General features: G+C 44.3%; 1 protein-coding gene and 1 pseudogene across 8 annotated transcripts in view; one reads left to right on the plus strand and one right to left on the minus strand.

The window, feature by feature from the left end:
* PDZD2 (PDZ domain containing 2) overlaps nucleotides 1–21,540 on the plus strand; it is a 358,960-nt gene that overhangs the window by 279,951 nt on the left and 57,469 nt on the right. For all 8 annotated transcript variants that reach the window (XM_055325628.1, XM_055325629.1, XM_055325630.1 and 5 more), the window contains one exon: nucleotides 948–1,094. In XM_055325628.1, the coding sequence (XP_055181603.1) occupies nucleotides 948–1,094 (147 nt within the window). The remainder of the gene's footprint in view (nucleotides 1–947; nucleotides 1,095–21,540) is intronic.
* Nucleotides 3,293–3,591, minus strand: LOC129509481 (cytochrome c-like; annotated as a pseudogene).

A 21,540-nucleotide genomic window follows, 5' to 3' on the forward strand; every position in this document is an offset into this window, starting at 1 on the left:
GAAGGAAGGGCGATGGTGGAGTCCTCTTTAGAGTCTAATCTTAATGGAGTCTGATTCCATGTATTTTGTTGACCTTTAAAAATTGTTCAAGGGCTGTTTTCTTTGAAGAGACGTTATCAGGCTCCACTTTGGCGTCGTGATTCAATCAACAGTCTAATCTCTTTCTGGTGAACATATGCTAGTGAGATGAGCAGTGAGGGGGAGGAGCACATGGATACTAGAGCTCTGTGCCGGGCCTGGGGACACGGCGCAGGGTAGAAATGGCCTTCGCTTGGAGGAGCGCTCAGATAAGCAGGAGAGACAGGTAGAGTTAGACATATGTGCAGGGCGATGAAAGAAAACAATAAAGGACATTCAGGAAGAAGGGAAACACAAGTGGAATGCCTCCTGAGACGGTCCAGGAAGGCTTCCGGGAGAGGGTGTTCAAGCGGAGCTGGGAAGCTGAGCTCGCTGGACAGAGGGAGCTGCTGGTAGACATGGGAGCAGGGCAGGGGAGAGCCTGGCACGATGGAAGGTCAGTACGGCTGGCGTGGAAGGTGTGGGTTGGAGGAGAGAATAGAGGGAGGTGTGTTTGGAGCCCTGGGCCCTAAGATGTTGGCCCGCCAACAGGGAGGTTTAGATTGTACCCGGAACGCAAGGCAGGAGAAGGTATCAGAGTTTCTGAAGTGGAGGGAATTTGGATTGCCTGTAGAAATATCTAAGAAACACAGATTTTTTTCAGCAAAAAAAAAAAAAAAAAAAAAAAAAAATTGGTTTGGGTTTACATTGGGTCTACTGCCCTGACATGTGAGGTAACCTGGCCAACCTGGAAATGTGGAACATAATACATTCCATGGGGTCTTTGAGTTCAGGGCGTGTGAGCACTCCCGGCTGACCCTGTTGGGTTTTCCTTGACCTTGACCAACATCCATGGGGTAATGCATGACTCTTTCATTGTGTCCCCGTAGGAAACCTCCGCCGAAGACCTCCTGAGGTTGACATCTAAGAGTTTACCTGATCTGACCAGTTCAGTAGAGGACGTGTCCTCTTGGACCGACAACGAAGACCAGGAGCCAGACGGGGAAGAAGACGGCTCATCTTCCGTCCAGGGAGCAGTAAGTGCACCTCTGCTTTCCCCAGCTGCTCTGCCGAAGCCATGTGTCCCTGAGGATGTCGATGGTGGGGTCAGAGGTACTAGCTGAAGGTAGTAGGATAGAGCCCCGGATGGGAGAGGACCACAGGGCGTTCTTTTAATCTTTTCTTTCTTTTTTTTTTTTTTTTGGTCAGGATCTTCCAGACAAATCTGTGAGGGCAATGATTTTCATTAAAGAAAAAACATTGAAGCTGGAAATGGGATGAGGGCACAGCTGTGTATTTAAGTTCAGAGTGTATATCAATTTCTAGGGCGCGTAGTAGCTCATATATACAAGGATCTCACTGCTGCTTTCGGATGCAGCGTTTGACAACTATTGGTTGTGAATTCAAACTGAGCCCGAGAGATTCTGGTCAAGAGTGGAGTGTTGCAATAACACAAAGCCCGTTCAGGCCAAGCTGTGTGGGTATGTTTTCTGAAGCCAGGCTGCTCGCGTGGCCTGTGGTTCTTCTGACATGGCCTGGGTGTCTCATGCCCTCGTGGGCTGTCCTCACAGACTGCCTGGCACGGAGTCACGAGGGCTTTCAGTTAACAGTGATTGCAGTGTGGCTCCTGGGTCCCTCTTTGGATCCCAGGTCTGCCAGATGTGGCATTTCTGGTGTAAATTCTTGCCAGTTCTTGGTCTCCATCCAACCAGCCGTGGGGAGGGTATCTTCCATCTGCCATCTGGAGCCACTTACTCTCTCCCACCAGCACCACACCTAGGCAGAGTGGGTAAGCATTGGAAAATGAGTTTTGGTCATAGTTAGGCCTTAAAGACCCAAAACTGCATGTTTTATTACATTTATACACTATGCTATCTTATTTCAAAGAAGAAAAAGTTGCTTTTCTCCTTTCTTTGTTGATCAGTGGAGATCCAGGGCCACTGAGTACGGTCGTGTGGGTGTGGACTGCACAGAGTGCTGCGTTGAAGGAAGCACTGTTTGAACCATAAAAACAGGCTTTTGTATTTATTATGACAGTTTCCTGAAAGATGGCAGTGAAGAGTTTTGTTCTAGCAAAATCAACATATTAGGACAGTTTTCCAATCAAGGAAGGAAAGCGTCTTAAAGAAGAGATACCTTTTTGCAATTTGCCCAGAGGCATTGTATAAACCCATTGTTGATTTGAAAGATTTTTCTAGCTGCTTTACCTTCAAAGGAGAATTTTCTCGGAACACTAACCCATAAAGCAAATAAACCAGAACTGAACGAAGTTAAGGCGAACCGTTTAAAAATAACTGTGTGATTATTCCCATCTCTTCGTATTATGACACCATTCAGTGGTTTCTCTTACTTTTATTAAGGGTAGAGACCAAACTAATTTGGGGGGCCTACACTGCTTTCCTGACTCCTGCTTATTTCTTGAACCTTACTTCTCACTGAGTTCATCACTCCTAAGCAACCTTCATGATGACTGCATGTGTTTTTTGCCACAGGACCTTTGCAAATGCTATTATTCTCTCTCTCTGGAATCCTCTGCCTGAATAAGAGGCCTTCTATCCGCCTTTGGGATCCCCCAAGTCTTACTGCCTCAGAAAAACTTCCTGAATATACCCATGTACATTAAATCTCTTAGCTCTGATAGTATGACTATGTGGCTCTCTGTGAACTGCTTGTCATATTTGGATTTGTTTTTTTTTTTTTTTAGATGCAAGGAATTTTAATTAAATTGGCATAGTTAAGACCAAAAAGATAAAGTGGACACTGCCAGCTTATCTTCAGCCATTGCCTTTAACAACGGGCTAGGGAACACAACTTGAAACACAGCTGAGTCTTGGTGTTCTGAGACAGTGAAGGGATTTCCTCGGTATTTAAATATATTAATATAACCAGTTATATAAATCTAAATATAAAACCAATCTGTAAGTTTAGAGGTGGAATTTACCATCTCTGTGAAAAGCGGAACATCCCTAATCAACTCCAATCATATTTTTAGAAGGGGAAAACAGTGACAGCAGTGACAGCTGAACCAGAATTACCATCAAAGTTCAAAAAGCTGATCATATTCATTTAGCCGCAAGCCAATCTTATTTAAATCAGGACTGTCCCAGAGAAACATTCTATCAGCCACTCATGATCTGAATTCTGGTCAATGAGATCAATTTAAATAAATATGGCGCACATAAAAAAAAGTCATAAGACATTTTTGTTTTGTAATAAATAAGGCGATGGCCAACTATTACCCCTCAGTAGCTTTTTTGAGATAAGCTATTAAGTCAGTTCTTTCCCAGGTCTTCTTAATGCCAGCAAAGATCATTTTTGTTCCAGGGATGTACTTCTTGGGATTCTCCATATACTCCTTCAGGGTCTCCTCTCCCCAGGTGATGCCTTTGTTCTTGTTGGCATCCATGTAAGGAAATCCAGGGGCTTGACCTGTCTTTCGCCCAAATCAACCATGGAGAGTTGGCCCAGCCTTGTGCTTGCCTCCCTTTTCCACTTCTGAACAAAAATCTTCTTGCCCTTCTCAACATCACCCATTTTTGAATCGCTTTACTGAAACGAAGATGCCCATTCGCAAGCCGGGTGTCCCGCTCTCTCACATTTGGGTTTGTGATTATTTGATTAAGATCTGTTTTCTCCCAGCCAACTCTAAATTCCATGAGGTAACATGACGACTGGATTGGGTTCCCAGTGAATCCCTAGAGTTTAGCCACTACATCTGGTGCTGAGTTCTAAATAACAAAATGAATTTAAAAACAAACAACCCAACAAGTGTTTCATTGAACCCTAATGAAAATGACACCCAGATTAACTGGATTTATCCACCAGAAAAATTATGATTACTTCAAGGCCCACAGCTAACCACCCCATGGCAGTCTCAAGGGGCCTTTATATTACTATCCACATCCTAGTCCCCTTAACCTACAGGGACCGCCCTCGAATAAGCCTTGAACAGGCCTGAGCATCAGATGTTTCCTGCAGGCCACCTCTCTCACTCCTACCTACCCCGCCCTGCCTCCCCGTGACCTCCCAGCACTGGAGGCCTCCATTCTCTACAGTGCCACAGCAGTGCCCCTCAGCTCCTTGTTATCTGGGGCACAAGAAGGGGTTCGGAGGAGGTGCAGTCCCACCACGGACTGCTCAGCTGCAGCATGCCTCCCATATTTCGCCCTGCCCACCAGGTTTCCATCACTAGCAGCTCTCCAGCCCGCTCCGTCCCAGGCGCCCCCTCCCCCCCCATGCCCACTCTGCAGAGCTTGGCCTGCTCAGGGGGCTCCTAGGACAGCTCAGCCAGTTTGCCACCGAGCGCTAAGCAATCTCAGGAGCTTACAAAGAGGAAGGGTCTGCAGCACATCTGCACCCCCTCTGGTAAAGCCCGGAGCCCTGTAGGTGACACAGTTGGGCTTGTTGAGAGCTTATGGTCATACGCGTTTTTAAAAATTCATAATTCATGGGGCGCCTAGGTGACTCAGTCCGTTAAGCATCTGCCTTCTGCTCTGGTGGTGATCCCGGGGTCCTGGGCTGGAGCCCCACTTCCAGCTCCCAGCTCAGTGGGGAGTCTGCTTCCCCCACTGCCCCTCCGCCCTACTCGTGCATGCAGGCACATTCTCTGTCTTTCAAATAAATAAGTAAAATAAAATAAAAAATTCATAACTCATAGTCTCTTTAAAAAGCAAGCAATTATTGAATTGCAAACATTTTATACTAAATGCTTTAATAAATGAGCCTTTATATATATTAAATACGTTGTTATATATTTTAGCCATATTTATTTTTACAAATTTATAATTTATTTGTTATAATTTAAATGATTTTTTATTACAATACTATTTTCACTATATAAATGGTTTTTTCTCAAAAAAACCTGTAAGACAATATAAATCACCCACAATCCTTCTAGTCAAAGATAGCCATATTTAACATTTTATTTTATTTTTATTTTTTATTATTATTTTTTTTAAGATTTTATTTATTTATCCATGAGAGACACACACACAGAGAGAGGCAGAGACATAGGCAGAGAGAGAGAGACACAGACTCCATGCAGGGAGCCTGATGTGGGACTCGATCTGGGGTCTCCGGGATCACGCCCTGGGCCGAAGGCAGCGCTAAACCACTGAGCCACCCAGGGATCCCCCATATTTAACATTTTGTTACGACTTTCTATTTGATATTTTTCCTTAAGAATATTTGTATTTTTAAAAATTCTAATATAGTTAACCTACAGTTTATACTATAGTGCTTCAACATTTCTGTACAGTACTAGGTGCTCATTGTGGTAAGTGTACACTCTTCATCCCCTTCACCTGATTCTCCCATCTACCCACCTCCCCTCTGGTAACCATCAGTTTGTTCTCTATAGTTAAGAGTTTGCTTTTAGTTTGTCTCTTTTTTCCTTTGTTCATTTATTTGGTTTCTTAAATTCCACATATGAGTGAAACCATACAGGATGTGTCTTTCTCTGACTTACTTCACTTAGCATAATACTCTCTAGGTCCATCCGTGTCATTACAAATGACAAGACTTCATTCTTTTTCACAGCTGAATAATATTCCAGGGTGTGTGTGTGTGTGTGTGTGTGTGTGTGTGTGTGTGACATCTTCGTTATCCATTCAGCTATCATGAACACTCAGCTGCTTTCATAATTTGACCATTGTTAATAATGCTGCAATAAACATAGGGATGCATATATTTTTTTGAATTAATGTTTTTGTATTCTTTGGGTAAATACCTAGTAGTGGAATTACTGGATTATATGGTAGCTCTATTTTTAACCTTTTGAGGAATAGCCATACTGTTTTTCCAGAGTGGCTGCTCCAGTTTGCATTCCCACCAACAGTGGAGGGTTGCTTTTTTCTCCACATCCTCACCAACACTTGCTGTTTCTTGTGTTTTGATTTCAGCCATTCTGACAGGTGTTAGGTAATACTTCATTGTGGTTTTGATTTGCATTTCCCTAACAATAAATGATGTTGAGCATCTTTTCATGTGTCTGTTGGCCATCTGGATGTCTTTGGAGAAATGCCTGTTCATGTCTTCTGCCCATTTTTAATTAGATTACTTGTGGTTTTGGTGTTGAGTTGTGTAAATTCGTTGTATAGTTTGAATATTAACCCTTTATTGACTACATCATCTGCAAATATCTTCTCCTATTCAATAGGTTGTCTTTTCGTTTTGTTTGTTGCTTCCTTTGCTGTGCAGAAGCTTTTTATTTTGATGAAGTCCCAATAGTTCATTTTTGCTTTTGTTTCCCTTGTCACCGGAGACATGTCTAGAAAAATATTACTAAGACTGATGTCAGAGAAACTACTGCCTGTGCTCTTTCAGATTTTTATGGCTTCAGGTCTCACATTTAGGCCCTTAACCACAAAGTTTGTGTGTGTGTTTATGGTGTAAGAAAGCAGTCCAGCTTCATTCTTTTGCATGTTGCTGTCCAGTTTTCCCAACACCACTTGTTGAAGTGGTGTCTTTTCCCTGTTGCATATTTTGGCCTCCTTTCATTAACTAATTGACCATATAGTCATGGGTTCGTTTCTGGGCTCTCTATTCTGTTCCATTGATCTATCTTATTTTTGTGCCAGTACCATACTGTTTGATCACTATAGCTTTGTAGTATTATCTTGAAATCTGGGATTGTGATACCTCCAGATTTTTTCTTCAAGATTGCTTTGTCTATTCAGAGTCTTTTGTGGCTCCATACAAGTTTTAGGATTGTTTGTTCTAGTTCTGTGAAAAATGCTGTTGGTATTTTGATAGGGTTGCATTAAATTAGTAGATAGGGTTGCATTAAATTAAAATACACATGTATTTTTTGTAAAGATATATTTACTTGAGAAAGAATGAGAGAGTGCCCGTGTGTGCAGGGGGTGGGGGTATGTGGCGGCAGGGAAAGGGGGTGCTAGGTATGGGGAGGGGCAGAGGGAGAGAGAGTCTCAGGCAGATTCCACACTTAGTGTGGATCCTGACACAGAGTTCCATCCCACAACTCTGAAATCATGACCTGAGCTGAAACCAAGAGTCAGACACTTAACTGACCATGCCACCCTGGCACCCCAGCACACATGTATTTTTTTTTAAGATTTTATTTATTTATTCACGAGAGACACAAAGAGAGAGGCAGAGACATAGGCAGAGGAAGAAGCAGGCTTTCTGCAGGGAACCTGACGCAGGACTCAATCCCAGGACCTCAGGATCACGACCTGAGCCAAAGGCAGACGCTCAACCTCTGAGCCACCCAGATGCCCCTTTAATTGATCCTATATTTACTTTTAAAACTTGGGATGATCTCAATGGTATAATCATGAACATTTTCCCCATGTCATTAAAGGGGGCTCTGAAACATGATTTATAATGGATAATATTCCATAACATAGAAGTTCCATATCTTATTTCACCAATTTTCTAACCAGAAGTTACATTTTCATCAATCATATGTATATTTGATTTTTTTCAAAATTATAAAGAACATTGTATGGAATATCTTCATTCATATATCTCTGCGCATTTTTTTTTATTTTCTTATTTCCTTAAGTAGCTTGAAGCAGAATTGCTTAGTCAAAGGTTTTCTCTGGAGAAATTATTTATGCTATTTAGACATTTGGCAGTGGCCAGTTCCCATCATCACCAATAACATTGTATTTTTTTAAAAAAAAGTTTACCAATTAATCCTATATTGTTTCATATGTTTATTGTAGTGTTGGCACATCAGTGCATTATGTGATAGCATAATTTGTTAAGGAAACTCAGCGTTAATTCTCCACAAGTGTGTGTTTCAGTGCAGTATAGTAGGGATTCCCCGTCATGTCACCCCAGGCTTTCATCGGCAAATTCCAAATGCATTATCCATGACAGCTCTCCCTTCTCTGAGCCTCAGACACCACCTCACCCACTTCGCCTTCTGCTCTGCCTCCCCCCAGAGCACTCCCAGAGGGGTGGACACCTGGGCTTCTTCCTGGCTCTCCAGTAATGCCACGACACCAATCATGTGTTACCATGCTCTTGAGCTCTGGTTTCTTTTTTTTTTTTAATTTTTATTTATTTATGATAGTCACAGAGAGAGAGACAGAGGCAGAGACTGGGAGAGGGAGAGGGAGGGAGAAGCAGGCTCTATGCACCGGGAGCCCGACGTGGGATCCGATCCCGGGTCTCCAGGATCGCACCCTGGGCCAAAGGCAGGCGCCAAACCGCTGCGCCACCCAGGGATCCCCTTGAGCTCTGGTTTCAACTAGAAGACCTGAGCCTGAGACACAGCCCTGCAGGACCTGCAAGTGGGCAGCTGGCACGAAGTATTTTCTGGATTTCACAATGTGCCCAGGGTCTCCCTTGCTGTGCCTTGTAAAGGTAGGGAACTCTTGCAAAAACAAAAACAAAAATCTATTTTTCAGTTCTGTGTTTATAATCCACGACTCTCTGTTTTATCATTTTTTAATGCTAATGAATCATTTAAATGAAAGAAACCTGGTACTGTTCAATCAAGTTACAAAGCCTTCTATTTCACAGATGATAACGATTAAACCTGCTGCCAAACTCCGCTCAGACATTGACTATTTCTGCACCTGTAAGTCACAGTATGCTGTAAGCACTTAGCTGAATAAATATAATACAAATGCTGAGGATCTGTGATGAGCACCCTTAGGATTTATTTTTCATGGCCACAGTAGACAGCAATGAGATTTTCCTTTCAAAAATGTCCAGGCGTGCTTAGAATAGAACCATATGGTGAATATCAAATTTGAGGAGTAGAGGCAGGAAAAAGGGAATGGGAATGGGACAGTGAAATTCCATGGTCACTTGCATAAGTGTCAACCATCCCTGAGGGGTCTGGCTTCAATGGCAGGGCTCTCTCTCCACCTTCCACTGCTCACCCTCCCACCCCATATTCAATACGAAGACTGCCAATTTGGTCTTGGTAGCTCAGTCTAGCCCTACCCCCATGCCGGCTGTGGTCCTGGTCCACACGATTAGCCATTCTTTCTCAAGTTTTTCTTCTCTACTTTGTCTTGTGCTCTGCAATGACAATTTGGAAACAAGAATCTGGCCATGCCACTTAATGGAATAAAATCATTCAGTGACCCTCAGTCACTCTGAGCTAAACTCCTTAACATGGAATGCCATCAGCTCCAGCCTGCCTGCACTGACGTCCGTACATGCTCCCAGGAGCCCTACACACACACACACACACGCCACATGCAGGCACAGAGCCATCTCCTAGCACTGTTAGCTCTACATCCCCCAGTTGCTCCAGAACTCTCCACTACTTTGTACCAGTTCTTTCTACTTGGAAGATATTTGTCAGCCCAGCCCAAACATCAGTCCTCCCCATAAGTAAACCTTTCCCTGACCCCCTTCAGAGTTACTTGGTCTGCGCTCTGCACTTGCATAGCACTGTGAATAGACATCTGCCACCGTGCTTACCATCCTGTTTTCATAATTTACCTCTTCATTCTTCTATCTTCCTCATTAGACATGAACATTTCAAGGGCAAGACCATGGTGCCATCAGCATCTCTGTCAGTTTAGGATGGTAGCATGTCTGGGATCTAATAGGCTGAAAAGAGGAAGGACTCTCCCATGATCTCTTGTCATTCCTTGACCACTTCTGATCTGTCCCTTGGTGCTCACCTAGTCCTCGTATGTCCTTGAGGTATAAGCCCGAGTCTGAGAGCCTCTGACTCTTATGCTTCACTCCTCTTGCTCCCCAAATTCCTCTTGCCCCCAACACTCGTCTTGCCTGGGCCCATCTCCATCTACTCTTTGGAGAAATTGGCCCCTGATGCTTCCACCATTTACGGTATCACGCTGTGGGGCATTGCAGTGCTGCAAGATCTGACCTTGCTGCTGATAGAAGAATCAGGATGAGTAATTCCCTCTGGTCCTTGTGGCCAATTGAGGGAGCCTCCACTCAGTTGCAGGTTTTGCACACTTGGAACCCAGATGGCGTAATGCAGCTGAGTGTGGAAGCCTACGGAGGACACAAGCCGTAATTCCTCTGCTGCATGCCAATATCCCCGTAGAAAGGAGAGTCAGTGTTGAAAGCAATTAAGATGTTTTGCTTTGAAGCATTACGCATGTACCCTCATATCTGGTTATCTAAGCACTAACCTTTCTCTCAAGGACCAGATCAAGTTCAGAGTTATCTCCAAGGCCACCCTCTGCTTGAGACATCTATCAGCATCAAGCTCTCTCTCAAATCTGCTGATCACTGCTCCCTGGGCATTTAGCATCTGCTGTTCTCTATTTACTTGTTGCTGCTTATCTCCTTGGGGGAAGAAAGAAAATACTACTTAAAGGTTGTAAACTTTTGAAGTTAGGTATATCTCTTTGGGCTCCCAATATCCACTGGAAAACTTTGTCTTTAATACTTAGTACATATTTCTTTTTTTGATAGAGAGAGAATGAGGGGGGTGGGAAACATGTGTAGGGAGGGGTAGGGGGAGAGGGACAGAGAAAATCTCAAGCAGAGCAAAGCCCAACATAGGGCTTGATCTCATGACCTGGAGATCATGACCTGAGCCAAAATCAAGAGTTGGACATTTAACTGAGCCACCCAGGTGCCCCTAAGTACATATTTCTTGATCATAAAGCTGTCTCTAGAGCAGTGGTTCTCAAGGTGTGTCCCCCAGACCAGAAGCAGCGGTATCACCTGGAAAGGTGTTAGAAACACAGATCCTCAGGTCCCACCCTGGACCTGCTGAATCAGAAACTCTGAGGTTGGCAGCCAGCAACATTGTTTACCAAGCTTTCCAGGTGATTTGGACCCAAGCTAACATTTGAGAACTTCAGAGCCCTCCGACAAAATAAGTGGTAACTGTTTTGTTATTAGCGGTTTCAAAAAAGCATGTATTCCTTTCTCAAGTACAAATAATTATAGTTCATCTTTGTAAAAATGAGATTTTTTTCAGGGGAAAAAAAAATCTAGCCTCCTGAGAAAGTGACTCTTCTCTTTTAACATGAAGAGAGGAAGAAGAGTTTTAATATGACAGGGCATGGATTGGGTGATACCTCTTAAGTGGTTAGGAGCCTGTCTCTCCCTTTTTGTATTTTAACAAAAACAAAACTGGAAGTAATGATTGTCTTGCCAAACCTGCAATTGTCAAGGCCCAGCTCGGAAGAGTTTGTTTAGCACATCAATCAGCAGGCCTGTATCCGGCTTCCTTTCACATCAAGGGAATCAGTTCTAACATTTTTGGAATCACCAGTACGGAAAAATCTTAAAGAACTTTTGGGTGATTAGAATTTAAGAAGGAATAAAGGACCTCGTCTTTCAAAAGGAAAGAAGCACCAAACTGGATCTTACGATTCTGTAAGTGATACTGGTGTTTGATTCTTTGCTGGTGGAAGGATCATGAGGTGTGAGAACCTGAATTACAGTCTTCTGGAAGAGTTAGCACCTTCGGGGGTGGATATTAATCTACATATGGGAAAAAAAAGGACAGGAGCTCTTGTGTTTTGTTTGGATTGAATAACTGATAAAGTGTCGGCCCTTAGTTTCCAGAAGTGTTTGGGCAACGAGGGCTTGTATTGCCGTATCTAGAAGTACCTTTTCTGGTTGAGTCAAGCTGCCCTAGGTGGGAAACTCTCTCTTGGTTTGTGCCTAAGCTAGATTTTTTTTTTTTTCTGGTGAATCGAATAGAGCCTTATGCAAAGAATAGGGAACACCAAGTATGTGAACTTGCAACTAGTACTAAAATGGGAAGAGCCCATAACTGATTGGAAATCAGAGCTTCACAGAATAGGACGTTAACGCACGGAGGCTGACACAGGGCAGGCTGCACTTTTTGCAAGGGGAGCTCACATTCTTTGCCTACAGCTTCGGGGAGAGGGTGTTAAGACAGGCGGCTCGTATAGGCTCGGGGGGCTGCGCTGTAACCTCCACGCTCCTCGGAGAACACAGCAACTGCAGCAACTGCTTAGAGATGTACCCACTCCCCGGGTCCCCTGCCCACAGGATGGTCTTCCCTTCCTTCTGGGCTTCCTCTTTTTACTCATCTAACTTCAGGACTCACTTCTTCTAGGAAGTCTTCCCAGATACACATATCCTTCATGCCTGGACCCCCAGCATGTAATATGCCCTGGATTTTCCTTCAGAGTCCCTAACACAGATTATAATGATGGACATATTCACATGCCGGCTCGCTTGATGCCATCCTTCCCCCTGAGTAGAGGACCCACCTGGGCAAGGACCATGTCAGGTTTGCTTCCTTGTGTATCCCAGGGGTTCACTGTTGGCTCTCGATATGTACATATGTCTGGGATGGAAGGCTGTTGGGACAGGTGGATAGTTGACCTTGTCATGTTTGGTCATCTTCCGCTGACTTGCCCACCTTCACCAGCACACCATGAATTTAAAATGAACATATAGCGCTGATTCTGTCTGCAAATTAGAAAGCCTATCTGCCTCTTCCTTCTGGATTTTCCACCTGGCATAGGAATATCGATGATAGAGAAATCATTTTTGTAAGTATAGCATTGGGAAAACACAGCATACCTTTCTTTAAAATAGGACATTCAGGGGCAGCCCAGGTGGCTCAGCGGTTTAGCGCCACCTTCAGCCCAGGGCGTGATCCTGGAGACCCGGGATCGAGTCCCACATTGGGTTCCTGCATGGAGCCTGCTTCTCCCTCTGCCTGTGTCTCTGCCTCTCTGTGTGTGTCTCTCATGAATAAATAAATAAAAACTTTTAAAAAATTAAAAAATAAAATAGGACATTCGTGGTAGTTCCTCTTTAACAAGTGATTAGATTTCCCTACTTTTTGTTCACTTAAGGTTTGAAAGCTACAGCCTAGAAATGGAACTTAGAACTTGATTTTTTTTAACAAATCAACAGCAACAACAAAAGATCAAACATCCCAAGAGAGTTGGTGAAGTGGTACGTGGCCTCTAAGTGAAAAGACAAGCCAAAAAGGTACCGGGGAGAAGGGCATGGAACCGTGAGTCTGGAAGATGGGGATTCTGATAAATACAACTATGAGGTGTTCGAGCTACAGGGAACCTTGGGGATTAGCTGGTCCAAACCTTGAGTTTCCTCAGCTAGAAATGTGTGGTGAGAGAGAAGCCTACTGAGCTCTGCTTGTCCCCCAGACAAGTCATGTATATGGCAGCTACAAGGGAGAAGCAAAAGAAAAAGAACCCAGGAAAGAAAAGGTGAACGTGCTCAGAAAAGTGTTCCCAGCACCTCTGAACTATGCCAGGGGAATGACTGTGTGGCAGACGCATATGCCTGCCCGGGTAGCTGCTCACTGTTCCACGTGACTAACATGCACAGGGAGGCCGTGGTTTCAGCTGGCCATCAGATCTTCGGGGTCCGTGCTCGAGAGCCCTGTTTGCCTGGTTAGAGTGGGATAGGGCCCACGAGTTTATTTTCAGGAGCTTCCCAGGTGATCCTGATGCTCACCCAGAGTTTGAAAAGCCAATCTGGGGGAGAAGGTAACTGCCATCAGAAGCAGCAGGTTCAAATACACCCTTTGTCCTCTACGTGTCAACTTCCACGGCCCCTGAGTCTCCTGGCTAGGGGCTCCCCGAGCCCCCAGACCTGTCTGTCCACAGCTTTGACCCAAGGGGAGGTGTTAGGCACCTAACTGCCTTCTCCTTTCCATAGTTTGGGATGAGGGAGTGAGGCCATGTGTTTGAGGTGCTCGTGGGAAACTTGGAAACAGATTCCCTCAGCCCACTCGGGAGCCTCCGTGAGCAGAGACATAAGTGAATCTCTTGGTCTTTCTTGTTGCCTTTGCAGAGCCCAGGCCCCAGTACACAGACTGGTGGCGTGATGCAAAGGCCCGGTTATTCCCAGCACCAGCCCAAAGCAGGCAGCAACACGTATACTGATCCCCGAGCTGTGCATTCCCTTTCCACGGTCTCGGAGGGTGAACTGTACCCTCTCTTTCCCCTCAGAGCCCTCGACTTTCCCAGGCAGGCCTCAGTTCACCGAGATGCTCCATAGGCCACACTTCAGCTGGCTCAGGCCCGACGTAAGCGGCTGCGTGACGCTCAGTGCAAGCTGTAGAATTGCCAGAACAAGATAAGACAAGGCTGCAATTATTGCTGGTCTAGGAAAATAAGATTTAAATTTGGGGGTGGTTTTTGTTTGGTTTGGTTTCATACTGAAGGAGATGAAGCGATTATTTAAACGGGTGGGGGGAGAGGAAGATAAGAGTAATTATTTGGCCTGGATAAATTGCCCAGAAAACTGCTGAAGTTTGCATTAGGTTTTTTTCCTGTGGCACATTTTCTGGGGCCTGTTCCAACTCGTTACCTGGCTCTCTGCTGCATTTTCAAAGGAGCAGCTTGCACTTCTCAAGGAAGTAAACAAGGCAAGTGATTTGCATTTAAACACACGCACACACACAAATACTGGGTCCTAGGGTCTCAGCACAGTGGTCTCCAAAGCGGGGTGAACACACCCGGTGGCAGGGGCAGGGGGGATGCCAGATGATCCCTTGGAGTGTGGAGGAAACTTTGAGAACTTGTATAGATTTTATTTCGTTTTAGATTGTTTTGGGTTTTGCAATGTATGCACACATTAGTACAGTAGCATAGGGTTATAATTTATGAATCTATATTGGGAGTGCCTGGTGGCTACGCCATCCACAAAGGTTGTTGACATTACAGCAATGGAGCGTTATGAAACAGAGTTTAAAGAAATCCCCTTAGCGTGCAGTCAACTTTATTATCGTCTTCTGAATTTGAAAAATTCCTTCAAATTTCAGTGAAAATAAAATATGGTCTACTAGAGCGCATAATAATATTTCTTTGCCCTCAAATGAACTTCTTTTATGAAAATGACACCATAGAAGTCATGAGGAAACTTTACAATTTCAGGTAAGTTGGTTCCTGTCTCTGTGTATTCCATTACCATATTCCAAGATGCCTTTCAGCCCAGCCCCTATTATGAATTTCCCTCTTATAAGTATCACCCCCTAATAATTTAGTTTTATATGTCCTTTGGGAGCTTAAATCTGTGATTCACCCATTGAAATGTAAAGTAGGATATAGTAAGACCTGAAGAAGGTGGGCAGTTCAGGAATGAAACTCAAATGAAAACTTTTTCTGCTTTAGACAAAATGGTGGCAGTTACACTGGAGGAAAAAAAATGGGATAATGTGACTCATGTGTGCACCGTATAGCTTAGGAAATCTATCTTATTTGTTTATGAGCTTCACTAAGCCTTGAAGGTAACAGAAATCCTTGAGATATGTGTGTCTTTTGAGACTGTAAATGGAGATCATGCTGATACAGTCAGATTCTTACTCTCTTAAGAGAAACAGGATATCCCCACTTAGTTTCAATTCCAGTTATTGTGTTGGGTTTTTTTTTAGGAAAATGACAAAACCACTTTGACAGTGCATAGATGAGTTAGACAAATAGGCAATATATGCTAGAAAAAAACACACCTCACTGGAAGACTTCATGAGCAATGGAAGATTTGGAGTTTTTTGGGTATTTTTCACTACATCTTATACAAAATGGTAGTCCAGAGCCTGGAAGTAAAAAACTAAGCAAAATGTAAGAGATCAGAAGTTCCCTTGTGGAATCCAGGGCAGACATTTCTCAAAGAAATAGGGTTTTTTAAAATTAATAGTGTTCTCCCCACCTCTATTATTACTGTTGTTGGCTTGCCTAGCTTTTTGTTTGCTATTTGTTTCCTTGTTATTGCTTGCCTAGCTTTTTATGTAATACTGGCTGATCTCAGTAAATGACATTTGCAGAAAAAAAAAAAAAACATGCCTCTCCCTTCTGGTTCTTTCTCTTACACCTCCACTTGAAATATCCTTCCTCCTACTTCTGACTATCAAGATTTTGAATTTCCCCCTCATCTGTCTAAGTGACTTTTCTAATAGTTCCAGCCTGTGTCATCTCTACTTCCTCTGATTGCCAACTTCATTTGTTTGTTTCTCACATCATAGCACTTAAAATCAGAAAGACCCCTCCTGATTTATTAATGGGGCAGATGTTTTCACGAATTTTTTGGTAAAGCTATTGTTTGGATATTCAAACATTTCTTTTAGCAACAGACATATTTACTTAATAGATATTTGTGGAATTATCTTTTAAGCTAGTAGAGGCAGATAGGTAGACTGTGTGTCACACACACACACACCCCCTCCTCAGCTCCAAAAGCTGAGGACATCTCTAATTCTTCCTCACACTCTTCACACTGATACCAGATACAACCTCAGAAGTGGGTAATGTGGCCCTGTGGGTACCCACAACCAGATCCTGGTAGGAGCCCGTATTGGACTATAGCCAGCCTGACATTGCCATCCGCATACTGAGGGCTATGCTGGGTACTCTGGGGAATACAAAGAGGCACAGTCTTCCTCTCTTAAGAGGATTTATTATATTCCATAATGAATTACAGTTATTACTATACTTTTCATATTCCTCTCTTCCATATAATAAATCCTCAGGAGTCATATGTCATATTGACCCAGCAGAGAGACATCTGCTTCCTCCCAGGAATCTGGGAGGGCTCAATGGATGGGGTGGTGTTTGACTATTCCATAGGAACACCCACAGAAATGGGTGACATTCTAGAGCAGAAGAACAACATGCACAGTGGTCCTCAAATAGGACATTGAACAGCCCGTTCAAGGATCAACAACTAGTCTATTAAACACAGATGTTCCCTCTTGCTTTTAGTTCCAGACTAAGGAAATAACTTATCTTGCAAGTGCTGGAGTCAGTGATGGTTTTCAAGTTGAGTGATGGAGTCAGAGTATTTGTTTTAAGGCTACTTCAAGAGTGAGGCAGAGAGACAGCTAGACTGTAGAAAAGCAGAGCAATGGTGGAAGCAGAGACAGGAGTGGAGGCCTTTGCCGTAGCCCCCCTGGAAGCGACCAGAGCCTGTGCTGCAAGAGAGGTGGCCATGAAGATGGAAAGGCGGGAGGCAGTGGGACCAACTGGTGAGTGGAGGAAGGGAAGGGAGCCGGGCCAGCCCACCAGGTGGAGTGCAGGCTTCTGCGGAGCGAGGGGGTTCCTTTGAAACCAACTTCCCGTCACCAGCTCCTGCTCACTTGCTAGTCCCTCTCTTCACAGGGTTCCTGAAGCCTGGTGCCCTCATCCCGCCCTCAGCCCCTCCACTGAGGGTACCCACAGTCTCCCCAGCCCCTAGGAGACTTCAGGCCCCCTTTCCTTCTCTGAGTCATTTCCCTCCCTTTCACTACCAACACCAATAACAAAAAAGGCTATCCTACAAACAAAATCTTTTTCCCTTTCTTCCAAGCAGTAGGTTGGTTAATAAAGCCATCTGATTAAACCAATCTTGATGGTGGCCAAAAATTCTGTGCCACTTAGCACGTTTTAAAAAGAGAACCCTTGTTATTTCAAATGAGTCTCTCTCTTTTTTTTTTTTTTATGATAGTCACAGAGAGAGAGAGAGAGAGGCAGAGACACAGGCAGAGGGAGAAGCAGGCTCCATGCACCCGAAGCCCGACGTGGGATTCGATCCCGGGTCTCCAGGATCGCGCCCTGGGCCAAAGGCAGGCGCCAAACCGCTGTGCCACCCAGGGATCCCTCAAATGAGGCTCTTACCAGTATCACTTAAAAATGAAATCTGAAAATCAAATCACAAAGCCTGGATGCCAAAGATGTTTTTAGAGGAAATACTGCAGTAGACCCGTAGGCCTTGTCTCCAGTAGCAGCTTCCTTAACATGCTTCTGTTTGTCAATACCTTCCCTCCAACTTACTAAGTTTTGTTTCCTAAGACCTCTCAAGTTTGTTCACAGTGACTTTGAATAGGGACGGAGGTGGGGAGCTGGAGGGCTAGGACATGAACTATTCCTGTCAAGGCCAGATCATAAACATTTCAGGCTTTGCTGCCCAGTCTCTGTTGAAAGGGTTCACCTCTGCCCTTGCAGTGCAAGAGCAATCATAGGCAATAAGTAAACTAATGGGTGTGACTGTCTTCCAATAAAACTTTACAAAAACAGATCTTGACCCAGATTTGGCCCCCAGGCAGCAGTTTGCCAAGAAGCTCATGTGTGAGCCTGGGACAGCATCTCTTATTACCACTTCCCATGTGGGCTCCCACGAGCACACCCCACTTTCCAGTCAGATTCTTCAAGAGGCGCATAGCCTTCAAAATCTATATCAGAAAATAAGCATGAAGTTGGTACCTGTGCTGGAAAATAAAGAGTTGAGGGTACTCACGTTGATCTAGAAGAGGCAACGGAAGGCCTCAGGGTGTCCCTGGAACTCACCAGCACACCAACACTTAGCTGCAGTGTCTTCAGCCCAACTAGTTACTCTTCATCTAAAACCTACCTAAATGGTATGTTCAGTTAAAATGATCTTCTATTTTTCTAAGCCAGATAATCATGTAAAACTTTCTCTAAAATGTTTGTATAGAGAAAGCATTTGTATGGAAGTGTCTTAATTCATCCCTTATGTTCTTTCCTCCATCCCTCCTGCTTGCTTCTTGGGTCTCTTTTTACATGTCTTTCTTAGAGCCCACCCACAGCTAGTTTTTGTGTGTCTTGGGGTTTTCCTACACACACGGGTTTATCAGTCTGGATTTTAGGATAAGGAATATCAGGGGCACCTGGGTGCCTCAGTTGGTTGAGCATCCGACTCTTGATTTCAGCTCCGGTCGTGATCTCAGAGTTGTGGGATTGAGCCCCACAACAGGCTCTGTGCTGGGTGTGGAACTTGCTTAAGAATCTCTTTTCTCTGGGATCCCTGGGTGGCGCAGCAGTTTGGCGCCTGCCTTTGGCCCAGGGCGCGATCCTGGAGACCCGGGATCGAATCCCACGTCGGGCTCCCGTTGCATGGAGCCTGCTTCTCCCTCTGCCTATGTTTCTGCCTCTCTCTCTCTCTCTCTCTCTCTGTGTGTGTGTGTGTGTGTGTGTGACTATCATAAATAAATAAAAATTAAAAAAAAGTTAAAAAAAAAGAATCTCTTTTCTCTCCCTCCATCTCCCTACCAACCCCTCCCTAAAAAAAAAAAAAAAAAAAAAAACCTAGTCCTGTTCCCAGAAATATGTCCAAGGGGAGCAGACAGCCAGCTCCTGCTGAGAAATGACCCTGGGATCTGCCTTTAGTAGCTAGCCCACAAGCCAAAGAAGAGCTCCAGGCTCCACATTTTTCTCACCCACCAGGTCATGGAACATGGTTCCTGCTCTGTAGAGAACGTCTGCACTCGCCTTGCCTCAATTTGAAATCAATACCAAGGAGGGACCTGCACAGATTCTCCTTCTTAGGATCCACAGCTTCTGTTATTTTTGAAGAACTGAGTCACTTGAGGACACAGTCCCCTCCTTGGGATGGTGACACATACAGACACACTACGGGGAGGCGCACATGGGCCAACGGCTGATTACAGTCCAACGTCCTTAAAGTGATTTCTTTGCCTCAACTTTCCAAGGGATGAAGAAACCTATTTAATTTGTACGCATAAAAAATCAAATTATCACCAACAAAGCGTGTGAAGCCCATTCACATTGTTTGGGGATGATCATTGGGAGGAAACCGGAAACGGGCTCCGAACAAGGACAATATTGTTCCATTTTCAGAGCCCCAGCCTGAGTGCCTGAGTCCACATCAGCTGTGGCTTTTCCCCAGCTGCATCTGACGCTCTGCATACACGCTGTACGTGTACCCGAGCATTCTGGGGTCTGGCAAATTTTACTTTTCAGTTTTACTGGTTTCCTCTTCAGTCCCGAGTCCCCTTTGTTGGAAAGCAGTGACTCTAGTGTAGCAGTCAGTAGATTTCTGTTTTAATTTCGGCAGTCAACTCAGGCTTCTTGCTGCTTTGGGCTGATTTATTGTTGCGCTGATTCCCTTTTTCTGAATGGTTATTCATTCCCGGCCCTGGCCCCTCTGATGGCCATCTGGTTCTCCTTTGGTCATTCAAACATCTGCCCCAGAGATTTGGAAAATGAGCTTCCTTTGGCAGCCTAAAAATAATCTGAGTGTGACTGAAGCATAAAAGGGAAATCACCACGCTCCACTGTCCTGTAGATACTGACCGGGGGGATGAGCCAGCACAGCTTCCTAGGGATTTGGAGCTTGGATGTCTTCTGTGACATCTGCAGATTATTTTTTTTTCAAGTGCTGGGAACTGTAAAAACATGGCATGAACTGGGTGCAACCCGTCCTCCTGCAGTTTTCCTTGGGATCAGGTTCGCTTGCGCAATGGAGATGGTTGGAGATGAAAGCCACGCTTCTCATGGTTTGTTTGTAAGGCTTCAAAAGTTTGCTGAGAAAGACAGATGACGCTCGGGCTTCAACATTGTATTAGACACAGTGTGCTTAAGGAGGTCTCGTAAATGGTTTGGACAGCAGTTATAGAACATTTCTAAGTACTAGACTCTTAACTTGGACCTAGGGGACCCGTCTCTTAAGGTAATGACGGTTTCTTCCTCTCCTCCAGAAGAATAAAATTTACCAGAAGCTAAAACTCAACCCTAGGCCGTTTCTCCTACAAAATTATTTCTAGCCTCATTGTCCTGTGCAGCTTTTTGGAGGTGTGCTACAAAGACATAAAAGGTCAACATAAGAATGACACTCGAATAATTAAAATCCCAACAAGTTCAAATCTCCTTGTAAATCGTAATCCAGAGACATTAAAATCAAAGGTAATTAACATCCAATCCTAAACTTCCTTCACCTTTCGAGTTAAAAACCAAAGCATTTAACGGCCTCCTTCCATTTCTCCTATTCTGTATTTTGCTCCATCTTCACAAAGGAGATTCTTGATGCCAGGGAGAGGCTGTGCTCTTCAGCATCTGCAGCCTGGGTGATTTCTCACTGGAACAGATATGGTTCTTTCAGTTCCAAGAAAGTCAAATTTGTTCAACAGCAAGTCTCTTGTATGCTTTCCCTTTTAGTGAAATGTAAATGAACAAAGAGTAAATGGACCTGTACGCTTGACATTTAGAAAAATGAGGCAATCCCTCACTCCTAGACAGTTATCCCAGGCAGACTTTTTTCCCTGGGACCTCATTTAATTTTGCCAAAGACCAAAAAGTCTGAGGTCTTACATTACAGTTTCATGGATGCTGGCCTGAGACATGAGATTCCTGCGTCAGAGACTTTATTGCTGATGGCATAGTAGCTTTCGGCTTTCTCCATTCCCAGTTTAGGACTCAATCCTAGTTTAGAGCATCATGTTTGTATGATGTCCCCCTGTCACCCCAAGTCCTACAGGAATGATACAGAGGAGCTTGAGTAGATGCCCCGTGGTGGATTTGTATCACAGCTAAGGAACCCCGAATGGTGGCAATCTACGTCTTTTATGATAGGCTTGAAGCAAATCTGACTGCCCTTTGCTCCAGAGGGAGACATTATCTTTATTATACTAGACAATAAACCTGCCTCTTCCTCCAGAGACACTATCTCTGACTCTCAAAGTGGTTTGTTCTACAAACATCCTTGAAAAGATAGATAATCCAGAGTAAAAACAGGCTGTGCCTCTGTTCAAAAGCCACATAGAAATGGGAGAGACCCAGGGAGGACGGTCTCCCAGCGGCCCGTAGCAGAGACCCCAAG

The sequence above is a fragment of the Nyctereutes procyonoides genome, unplaced genomic scaffold (assembly GCF_905146905.1).
Source record: "Nyctereutes procyonoides isolate TBG_1078 unplaced genomic scaffold, NYPRO_anot_genome, whole genome shotgun sequence".
In the NCBI taxonomy this organism is placed as follows: domain Eukaryota; kingdom Metazoa; phylum Chordata; class Mammalia; order Carnivora; family Canidae; genus Nyctereutes; species Nyctereutes procyonoides.